The sequence below is a fragment of the Geospiza fortis genome, unplaced genomic scaffold, assembly GCF_000277835.1.
Source record: "Geospiza fortis unplaced genomic scaffold, GeoFor_1.0 scaffold392, whole genome shotgun sequence".
NCBI classification, from domain to species: Eukaryota; Metazoa; Chordata; class Aves; order Passeriformes; family Thraupidae; genus Geospiza; species Geospiza fortis.
In genome coordinates this window covers 353,282-363,775 of record NW_005054541.1, presented here as the reverse complement: position 1 = coordinate 363,775, position 10,494 = coordinate 353,282, and the positions used below count along the sequence as shown (strand labels likewise).

Sequence of the window (10,494 nt, the reverse complement as noted above, 5' to 3'; positions counted from 1 at the left end):
CAGCCGGACCCCGGGGGACCGCGGCGAGGGCACCGGGCACGGCCGCCGCCCCGGGGCACCGTTCCCGCCGCAGGAGAAGCGATAAAAGGGAGGGCGAGTCGGTGACAGAGCTGGGGACATGGGGATGGGACACAGGGGACACGGAGGGATGCTCTTTAATTTCTGAGTGGCTCCGCGGAAATAGGGTTGCACAGAGGTCGCGGCCAGCGGGCGTCAGGGGGGACAGGGAGTCTTGGGGTGGGGCAAGGATTTCACAAGGAATGAGGATCCTGGGGAGGGACAAGGATGCTGCTCAAGAAAGGACATGAACCCTGGGGACAGAAACAGCTGGGACAGATGAGCAGAAGAGGGATGTGGGCAATGAGGAGGGATGAGGAAGATGTTTAAGTGGGGCAGGGATCCTGGAGAGAAGGACAGCTTGGAGTAACAAGGATGCTGGGAAAGGACAAGGACGTCTGAGAGGGATGAGGTGATTGAAAGGGAAGGGGACAGTTGGTAGGGGACAAGATTACATGGGGGGGACAAGGACACAGCAGATGGATGAGGGTGCTGGTGAGGGACAAGGAAGGCTGGGGGACAAAGATGCCTGGAGGGAAGAGGACATGGAGGAAGGACAAGGATTTCTAGGGGGATTGAGGATTGCTGGGAGGAAGAGGAAAAACAAGATTGCTTGGGAGGGACAAGGCTGTAGGGGGATGAGGACAGTGGGGACACTTGGCATGAGGGACAAAACAACTGATGAAGGGTGAGGACACTCAGGAAGGCTGAGAAACCTGGGAATGAGGATGATTAGGAGGGACAAGGACATGTAGAGGGAGCACAAGGCCACTTAGGTGGTTTGGGAAGGATGAGAACATGTGGGAGAGACAAGGATAGAAAAGGTGGGACAAGGATGCTGAGGACATGAACTGTCAGAGATCACAAGGACAGTTGTAAGGAATGGGAATAGTCAGTGGGAATGGGGATGGTCAGGGGGTCAGTGGAAAGACAGGGACACAGGGTGGACAGCAGTGCTTGGGCTGGAGAAGGACAGTTAGGGGGGATGAGGATGCTGGCAAAGGAGCAGGACACTGAGGAAGGACGAGGACACTTAGAGGGATGCAGAGTCTTGGGGAAGATGAGGATGCTGGGGAGAAATGAGGAATTTGGGAAGGGGTGGGGATGCTGAGGAGGGATGGGGACACTGTGGAAGAAGGAGGACACTTGGGAAGGACAAGAATGCTGAATAAGGAGGGACACCCACCCACCTAGGTGCCACCCACCCTTTGTGGGTGGCTTTTCCTAGTAAAGAGCCCCTGTTTGGGGAACTGCCTAATAAAGCTGGATTTTAGCTGAGCCAAGGGGTCTGGCCTTGCTGTGTCCTGCGCCCTGGGGACTGCCACGCTCCTGTCCCTCCTGTCCGCAGTTCACCACCTTCCCTGGCCCAGGGGCTGCCAACCCCTGACCCTTGGCCACCTGGAAAGCAAAGAAAACATTTTCCAACACCCTGTAACACCTCACCACCCCCAGTGCCCACCACCCTGGCACTGGTGCACTGCTCACCATTCTGTGAGCTGCTGTTCATGGCTGCCTCTGTCCTGGCTCTCTGTGGGACCTCCAGCACTTTCCACCAGTCCCAGGTGGCAGAGTGGACTCCGGGTGGGAAGACCTGCTCCAAGGGCGATGGTGGTGGTGAGGGACCTGCAGGGAAGAAGGCAAGAGATGGTGGCATCACCATGGTGTCCCAATGGAGCCATCTTCCTTGAGTGTGGGGAAGATGGGTTGTGGCTTTCTCTGGGTCTGGATTGAAGGCACTTGGGACAGTACTTCATGTTTGGACTCAAGTGTTTATTGTTTCTTATCAGTAAAACAGTCTCACAACCATGAGTTCAGCAGCTTTTCATTAGAAGGCACAACAATCTCTTGTTACAAGGCCTTTTAAGACTAAACTCTCCAATTAAGAACTGACACCTGGATTATTTTCCCTTTTAACCCAATAACTGATCCCACAGAGCCCCCAGTGTGGACTTTTCTGCCCAATTACAAAATGCCACCCAAACCCAAGGAGAAGGAGGAAGAAGAAGCACGAAGAAGAAACCCAGGATGACACCCTGTGCCCTCCATCTTGCTTCCATCCACAACATACTAAAAACCCCAAAACCTCAATTTCTCACCAAGTGATACACCTGCACTACTCTTTATAATCTATTTCACACTTTTGTGGATTCCAGTCTATCTTGAAGTCTGGGAAACTTTCTCCATGAATGAGGGTCAAAGTCAGTGCTCTCCTGGGGGTCAGGGCACGCCAGAGCAGACACAGAAATATTCCCAGTGCCCTGGGTTTCCACACTTCAGAAGGTGACAATGCTCAGGGTCAGAGAGGGGGTCCAGGGACCTTCACTCACCCCCGTAGGCCCCGTCAGTGTCCTCTAGGCTGTAGCAGAGGCCATCAACAGCCACGGCCAGTGCCCGGGCAAAGCTGGCATCCAGGAGGAAGGAGCCGTCGCAGGAGCTCACCAGGCTGCAGCAGGTGCTGGCAGAGTTGTCCTCTGAGACAGACCCCCAGCCGTTCAGCAGCGACCCTCCTGGCGAGCCCCTCGTTGCTGTGTGCTCTTCCTCCTCGTCCTCTTCCTCCTCCTCGTCTTCCTCCTCCTCCTCCTCACCTAGTTCAGAGGCTGGTGGCCCATAGATGTAGCCGTAGGTGTGCGGTGGTGAGAAGGACCGTGGTGTGGTCGGTGCCGGGGGTCTGTGGGGAACACAGTTGGGGTACTGCTGGCACCGGGGAATGCTGCAATCATGGGAGTGTCCCAGGGGGATGGGGAATACCTGCAGCAGGTTGTGTCCTGGCCCATCTCCAGCACCTCAGCCACCTGCTGTTGTGTGAGGACCCCGTCGCTGAATGCTGGCGAGAGGCGCCCGCTGGCCAGGGACATGTCCTTGGCGTACCTGGTAGCCAGGAACATGTCCCTTGAGTGCCTGGCCTCCAGTGACATGTTCCAGGTGTGGCTGGTGCCTGGGGACATGTCCTTGGGATACCTGGTGTCCAAGAACACGTCCTTCTGGTGACCAGTGACTGGAGACACCTCTTCGGGACGCCTGGTGGCTGGAGATGGGTCCCTGGGGTTCCTGGTGGCTGGAGATGTGTCCCTGGGGTGCCTTATTGCTGATGACATGCTTTCAGGGTACCTGCTGCACAGGGACATGTCCCTTGTGTGCATGGTCACCAGTGATGGGTCCCTGGTGGCCTGAGACATGTCCTCAGAGTACCTGGTGTCCAAGAACTTGTCCCTGTGGTGCTCGGGGACTGGGGACATCTCCTCAGGGTGCCTGGTCAGTGGGGATGTGTCCCTGAGGTGCCCAATGGCTGGCAATGTGTCATTGGGATGCCTCAAGGCTGGTGACATGTTTTCAGGGGACCTGCTGCACAGGGACATGTCCTTTGTGTGCATGGTCACCAGTGATGGTTCTCTGGGGTACTTGTTGGCTGGGGACATGTCCTTGGCATACCTGGAGGCCAGGAACTTGTCCCTGCAGTGCCTTGTGCCTGGTGACATCTCCTTGGGGATCCTTGTGCCTGGGGATGTGTCCTTTGGGTGCCTGCTGGCTGGGGACGTGTCCTTGGGGTGCCTGGTGGACAGTGAGATGTCCCTCTGGCACTTGGCTACTGGTAATGGGTCTCTGGGGCACCTGGTGGCCAGGGAGGTGTCCTCAGGGTGCCTGGTGGCCAAGACTGTTTCTCTCTGGTGCTTGGTTGCTGGTGATGGATCCTTGTGGTGCCTGGTGGCTGGCGACATGTTCCTGGGGGTCCTGGTGGCTAAGGACACATCCTTAGGATGCCTGCTGTCCAGGAACATGTCCTTGGGGTGCTCAGTGACCAAGGACATGTCCCTAGGGTTCCTGGTGGCTGGTGACACACCCCTGGGGCTCTCCGTGACTGGGGACCTGTCCCTGGGGATCCCAGGGACTGGGGACACATCCTTGAGATGCCTGGTGGCCAGAGATGTGTCCCTGGGGCACACGAAGGTCGGGGACCTGCAGGTGCAAGGGACATGCTGGAGTTTGCAGCAAAGGGTTGGGCTGCAGGGCACCCACCCGGATGGGGACACCCAGACTCACCGTGTCACTGGTGGGTGCCAGGCATGGGGTGGTCTCGGGGGTGTCACTGGTGACGTGGTTACACCAGAGGCCAGCGGGGTGCTGCCCCGGTGTGGTTTTGGAGTGCTGAAGGCCGGGAGCCGTGGGTCCCTGCTGTCCATCCCGGCAGCGGCGGTGTCACCCTCGTGTCCCCTTTGCTGAGGCTGCCTGGCTGCCAGCCCCACATCTGTCCCCCACTCGCCTCCAGTCCCAGTGACAGGGATGTGGCTGGGGCCAGCTACGAGCAGCGGGGTGCTGTGCACTTGGTGCAGCTCTGCGAGGGGAGTGGGGGACATTGGCCATGGGCCATCACCCTGGTGTCCCCCCTGTCCCCCCATGTGCCCCCACACCCACCTCTCTTGCGAACACGCTCCCAGGGCGCTGGGTTTGGGGTGCTGGGCGAGGAATGCACCCCGGGGTGCCCCCCCCCGCAGCACCCCATGTCCCCGAGGGGGGGTGGGTGTCCCCCATGGAGGCTGCTGTGGATGGGGGGCGTGGGGGGGCCAAGGCTCGACGGCTCCAAGGAGAGGGCTGGAAGAGTAAGAGAGGTCAGGGCACCCGTGAGGCCACGTGTCCCCTGTCCCCTCTGTCCTTGGGTCTGTGTGTCCTCTCTGCCTGCAGACACACAATGGGGAACACCAATGGGGAACCCCATGGCACTGGGGGTCCCCAGCATAGGGTGGGGGTCTTGGGTACACTTTGCTGGTCCCATGGCACTCTGTGGGGGTCCTAGGCCTGGGTTGGGGGCCCTGTTGCAGCAGGTCAGGGTTCCATGGAACTGGGTGGGGATCCCATGGCAGAGAGTGGGGGCTCAATGGAAATAGGTGGGGGTCCCAACCCCAATGTTCAGTGGAGGGGTTGGGGTCCCATGGCAGTGGGTGGGGACACCAGTCCCCAGGGGGCTCACTGGAGGGGTGGGGGTCCCTGCCATCACTGCCCAGGAGCCGGCTGCTGAGGCTGCTGCTGCTGCTGAGGTTTCGGGGGGCACAGCTGGGTTTCCAGGGACCACCAAGCCACGGAGTGTCACCAGCCACCAGCCTGCAGGGCAAGAGGTGCTGTCAGTGCATCAACACCCCGCACAGCAGGGATCTGCCGTGTCCCCCAGCCCATGGCCTCTCACCTGTGGCGAGCTGCAGCGTCCTGGCTGGCACGGCGCTGGCAGAGGAGGAGGAGGAGGGCGAGTAAGGCCAACCAGAGCATGGAACCAGCGGCTGCGATGACAGCAGGCTGCCGCAGCGCCTGCACCACCCTGCTGCTCCCTGCTGCCAGCCCTGCAAGGGTCCCAGCAGCGTCACTTCATGTCACCACCTTGACCCCCACCCGCACCCCACCTTGGTCTCCATCTCCTACCCAGGACTCCACAGGTGGCATTGCTGGGAACCCCCAGCCCTGCGCTGTTGAAAGCGGCCACCTGGACACAGAATTCGGCCCCAGGGTGCGGGAGGAGGGCTTCCAGGCGGCGGGTGGCTCCATCCACTGTCCTGTTGGTGGGATGCTGCCAGCCCTCACCCATTGACCAGACCTGGTAGGCACCAAGAGGGTGTGTCCCCTTAGATGGTTAGCCTTGATGGCCCCCCGTGGATGGACCTCCTTGGGTGGACTCCTTCAGATGAACATCCCTTGACAGACTCCCATTGATGGATCCCCCATGGACAGATTCACTTGGATGGGTCCCCTTAGATGAATCTCCTTGATGGACTCCTCTTGGAAGAACCCGTTTGGATGGTCTCCCTTGCATGCCCCTAAGATGGACCTCCCTGGGTGAAAACTTCTTGGATGGACCCCCATTGATGGAACCCCCTTTGGATGGACCCCCTTGGCTGAATCCCCTAGGCTGGAGTCCTTTGCATGAACTCCCTTGGATGCCACTAGACAGATGCCCTGGGACGGACCTCCACCCTGGCTGGCCCTTTTGGATGAACCCCCTCCTGGACAGACTCCTTGGATGGTTCCCCCACCTCGGATAGACCCCCACCTTTGACAGGCTCCCTTTTTGGATGGATGCCCTTGGATTGACCCTCCCTGCTCAGAAGACACCAGCCATGCCCCCTCGCCCCACTGCCCCAAACCTGGTAGCCCCGGATGACGCCGTTGTGTGCTTCAGGAGGAGGCGGCTCCCAGCTCACGACCACGGTGCTGTTCCCTGCCTCAGCCTGGCTGACAGTGACACGCTGGGGCGCTGCACTTGGCACTGCCGGGACAGGGATGCTGAGACCCCTGGGACCCCCAACCAACCTCCCCACCACCACCCAGACATCCCGGGGGACGGGGGACGCACCTTCCTCGGGTATCCAGAGGTGCCTGCTGTTGCTGTCTGAGCCCTGGGTCCCTCCGGTGTAGGGTCGGACCTTGAACTCGTACTTGTAGCCCCTGCGGAGGGCGGGGATGGTGGCGCTGAGCTCCCTGCCTGCATCGTGCTGGACCCAGGAGGTGGCGACCGGGAGCAGGCTGCGGTACAGCACCACGTAGCCCACGGGCACCGGCACCGGCATCAGCATCTGGAGGAGATGGGATGGATCCCAAGTCAAGGTGGGACACGGGGATGTGTCCCATCCCCTCCTCCCCTGGGAGTGGCATCACACCGACCTGCCAGCGGAGCTGGACAGCAGCAGTGGGCAGGGCAGTGCCGTTGTCCAGGTGCAGCCGCACGGCCAGCAGCTCCCGCGGGGCTGTGTCCTGCTGGCCCGTGGCCAGCCGGTCTGTGAGGCAGAACAAGGCGAATGGCAGCACCAGGTAGGACCAAGGCACCTGCCCAGACACCCCCTCAGATACCTGCACATGGAGATCCTGATGGCTACCTGGATGGACTCAGTCAGATGAACCCTTTTGGACAGACACCCTTTGATGGGTTTGCCTTGAATGGACCCCTCTTGGAGAGGCCCCCTTTGATGTGTTGCCCCTGGGGACATGGGATGGGATCCCATGATACATCCCTGTGATATGTCTCTCTGAGATGGACCCTTTGGATGGATATTTCTAGTTCTATCCCCCTTTAATGTACTTCCACTTTCCATAGATCCCCTAGAATGAATCCCCTTGGAGGAACCAGGTTGGCTGGATCCCCTTTAGGTGGGTCATCTTGAATGAATCGCCTTGGATGGAACTCCCACCTCAACGCATTCCCTTAGATGGCTTCACTTACATGGACCTTCTTGGATGGATGTGTTTAGGTGGACATACCTTTGGAAGTTCTCCTTTTGGTGGATCCCCTCAAATGACTCAGCTGGATGGACTTTGTTTGATGGATGATGGATGATGGATGATGGATGGCCTTGGATGGACCCCCATGGACAGACTGCCCTTGGATGAACCCCATTAGATGGACCCTGTCAGATGGATCCCCTCGCATGAACCCCAAGATGTCCCCGGGTGCCCGTGGAGGTGGAGGTGCCAGCACTGACCCTGCACGTGCAGGAAGGTGGTGGCGGCAGCGGTGCCCAGCTGGCTCTGCGCTGTGCACACGTACATGCCGGCGTCGGCGGGCGTCACAGCATAGAGGCGCAGGGTGTGCTCCCGGTCCACCTCGTGCCTGCGGGTCACCAGCTCTCCATCAGCCTTGTCCCCACGCCAGGGACAGGACCTCTCCCCCCTGCCACCACCTACCTGCCCCAGGGCAGGTCTCCGTGCTCCTTGTGCCACTGCACCTGTGGCGCTGGGTCGCCTCGGGCGCTGCAGCCCAGCTCCACGGTGCTGCCAGGCACCGCCATGGCATCGCTCGGGTGCCGCACGATGCTTGGCTTCTCTGCAGGGGGACATCAAGGACATGGCACCATGGCTGGGTGTGAGGTGCCCACCAGCTGTGGGAGACCCTTGTCTTACCCAGCACAGAGACGCGGGCACCCCGGCTCTCCCTCCTGCCTGCCGCATTGGCCGCCACGCAGATGTAGAGACCGGAGTCACTCCGTTGAGCTGATGCCACCTGCAACTTCCCCTTGGTGACCGTGTACCTGCCACCTACCAAGTCCAAGGTCACCCCGTCCTTCTTCCAGGTAATGTGGGGCTCGGGGTACCCCAAGGGGGGGACACAATCCAGCTCCAATGCTTGTCCCGCTGTGGTCACCAAATCGCCCGGCTGCAGGCGGAAATTGTCCCGCAGCACTGCGGTGGGGAGGGCACACTGTGGGTGGGGGGAACAGGATTTTCTAGTGTCTCCCCACCTGCATGTCCCACCCACCAGGTGTCCTTACCAGCTGGAGTTTGGGGTGCCGTGGCCACGCTGGGGAGGTGGCAGCCTGTCGGGTGACAAGGAGGTGGGAGAATGCCAGTAGGTGCCCCAGGTGGGCATGGTCTCAGATCCAGGGTGGGGCAGGGCAGGGTTAAGTGGATTTTGGCCCCCGAGGGCTGCACTCACCTCCGCGGTGCAGGGCGGCGAGGCAGAGCCCCAGGCCCAGCGCTGTCTCCCAGCCGCCCGCCATGCCGGCCCTGGCCAGCCTTCCCGTTTCCTCCCGAAATCCCGGTTCCTCCCGCCCGCACCGGGGCTGGATCCGGCTCCGGATGGGGGGGTACAATAGCCGGATGCGGGGGCCGGGAAATGCCGAGGGGGGGAAGGTGGCGGTGAACACAAACATCTCAGCCATCCTGGGGCTGTGGGAGTGCCCGGCCACTGGCAGCACCCGGAGACAGCAGAGTGGGGGACACCAGCGGTTAATGCATTTAATTAGTCAGAATAAATTCCCCTTTTCCTTCGCCATGTTCAGAGGAAGACAAATTAAGAAGAAACGGGCTCTCAGCTGAGGATGCCATCAGTCGGTACCAGAGGGAAGAGCCCAAGGTCTCCCATGCATTAAAGTGCCAGTTTGAGTGCCAGCCAGGTGCATTGGGTTTGTGTGGTCTTACCTGTCAGCCACTTCTCATGTGTCCCCCCACCCTGGGGGACCCCTGTCCCACAAAGACACCCAAGGGTGCCACCACCATTCGGGTAGTACGTTTAGTTTATTGGTTAGTAGCGCACCCCGAGCACTCCGGGGTACCCCGGCACCCACCCCGGGTGCCCCAGGGCCCGGCTCGCTCGGCCGGCCACTCTGCTTTTCATCCTAAACCTATTTCCCATGAAGGCTTGGGGAGAGACAGCGCCGTGTGCCCCAGAACCGGGGGATTTTCACAGAAAATCCTACCGTGGCAAAGGGGCAATGCTTGGACCAGGGCTCCCAGCCCACGTTTAGGGGACATTGCAGCTGGGGAGCTGGGGAGCAGGAGGGAGCCCCCTGTTTAGATCACCTGGTGCATGTTGTGCCCTTGGGCGAGCTTATGTGCCAGTGCATGTCCTGCTGCATGCATGGGGGCTGTGCCACGGCAGGCACTGTGCTCTTGCACACACGTGTGCACGCAGGGTCGCTGGGTGTGCAGTGTGTGTGCTGCCCGTGTGCGTGTGCCCACTCCAAGCATGCTCAGCTGCTGTGTGCTCGCTCTCTCCACACACACCCTGTGCAAGCACAGCACGCACTTTGCACACTCACTGCAGGCTCCACGCATGCCCTGTGCCAGCCTGCAGGTTCACTCTTGTGCATGCTCTGAGCACACTCAGCTGCTCGCTTTGTGCGCTCTCTTTCCACACATGCACGCTCTGTGTGTGCTTTGTGCAAGCACCGCACACACTCTCTCTGCTCACCCTCTTTGCACACTCACCACGTGCTGTGTGCATGTCCCGTGCAAATGCTGTGTGCATCTTCCCTCCCACGCTCCTGCACACTCTGCACGGGCGCTCTCTGCGTGGACTCTGTGCACGCTTGGAACACACACGCAGGGCTGGCATGCTCACAACGGCCATGCAGGCTCAGGGGACACTGCACACTCCATACACGCTCTGTGCACACTCTGCAGCCTTAGCTGCATGCTCCGTGTGTGCTCTCTCCACGTGTTCTCTTGCATGCTCTGTGCATCCTCTTCGCACACTGTGTGCACACTTGCTGCACACCCTCGTGCCTGCCCCCGTGTGCACAGTCCGTGTGCCCTCCTGCACGCCCCATGCACGTGTGCAGGGCTCCAACGCTCCCTCTGCATGCTCCATGCACCCTCTGGCACACTCTCCGTGCACTGACTGCATGTTCTCTCTGCACACGTGTGTGCACACTCGTCCCGGCGAGAAAGCCATTAAAGCGATGCCCCAGGAAGATGGGGGACGGAAGAGGGGAGCTCTGGGCGGGATCAATAGGAAATTAGTGACTTTACGCCGAGCAGAATGACGTCCAGTGGTGGAGCAGGGCTGTGCCTGTGTCCCCGCTCGCTCGGTGGCGGCAGCGTGGCCGTGCTGCTGTCCCTGCCCCTTGCACGCTGCCACCAAAGCGCGCACAGTCCCGGTGCTCAGGCACTGATCTCCACGGCGTTGGCCTCCTCCTGCTCCCGGATAACGTGCACGCCGGCAGTCCGCAGCAGCCGCGGGGC

General features: G+C 60.5%; 3 protein-coding genes across 7 annotated transcripts in view; 1 reads left to right on the top strand and 2 right to left on the bottom strand.

The window, feature by feature from the left end:
• ROBO3 (roundabout guidance receptor 3) overlaps positions 1-85 on the top strand; it is a 13,136-nt gene extending 13,051 nt beyond the window's left edge. Inside the window, exon 23 of the mRNA XM_031063905.1 lies at positions 4-85. Coding sequence (XP_030919765.1) covers positions 4-85 — 82 coding nt within the window. The remainder of the gene's footprint in view (positions 1-3) is intronic.
• Positions 86-987: 902 nt separating this feature from the next.
• ROBO4 (roundabout guidance receptor 4) lies at positions 988-8,568 on the bottom strand. 5 transcript variants are annotated; one of them, XM_031063916.1, is made up of 21 exons: positions 8,465-8,568; positions 8,301-8,345; positions 7,933-8,211; positions 7,717-7,855; positions 7,515-7,642; positions 6,700-6,812; positions 6,392-6,611; positions 6,183-6,304; positions 5,464-5,635; positions 5,234-5,384; positions 5,021-5,151; positions 4,468-4,644; positions 4,096-4,387; positions 3,967-4,011; positions 3,487-3,756; positions 3,247-3,399; positions 3,016-3,168; positions 2,806-2,925; positions 2,385-2,725; positions 1,543-1,680; positions 988-1,455 (listed from the first exon to the last, which is right to left on the bottom strand). In XM_031063916.1, exons 1-21 carry the CDS (start codon positions 8,526-8,528, stop codon positions 1,328-1,330), a joined length of 3,381 nt encoding a protein of 1,126 aa, XP_030919776.1. In that variant the 5' UTR covers positions 8,529-8,568; the 3' UTR covers positions 988-1,327. The 5 variants fall into 5 exon arrangements, with proteins under 5 accessions (XP_030919776.1, XP_030919773.1, XP_030919775.1 ...); XM_031063913.1 differs by having other exon boundaries at positions 3,487-4,011; positions 8,465-8,567; XM_031063915.1 differs by having other exon boundaries at positions 3,016-3,165; positions 3,487-4,011; positions 8,465-8,567.
• Positions 8,569-9,026: 458 nt separating this feature from the next.
• Positions 9,027-10,494, bottom strand: part of HEPACAM (hepatic and glial cell adhesion molecule) — a gene marked incomplete at its 5' end in the record, with an annotated part of 6,258 nt that continues 4,790 nt past the window's right edge. The window contains one exon of the mRNA XM_031063904.1: positions 9,027-10,494. This exon is cut by the window's right edge and continues 138 nt beyond it. Coding sequence (XP_030919764.1) covers positions 10,414-10,494 — 81 coding nt within the window.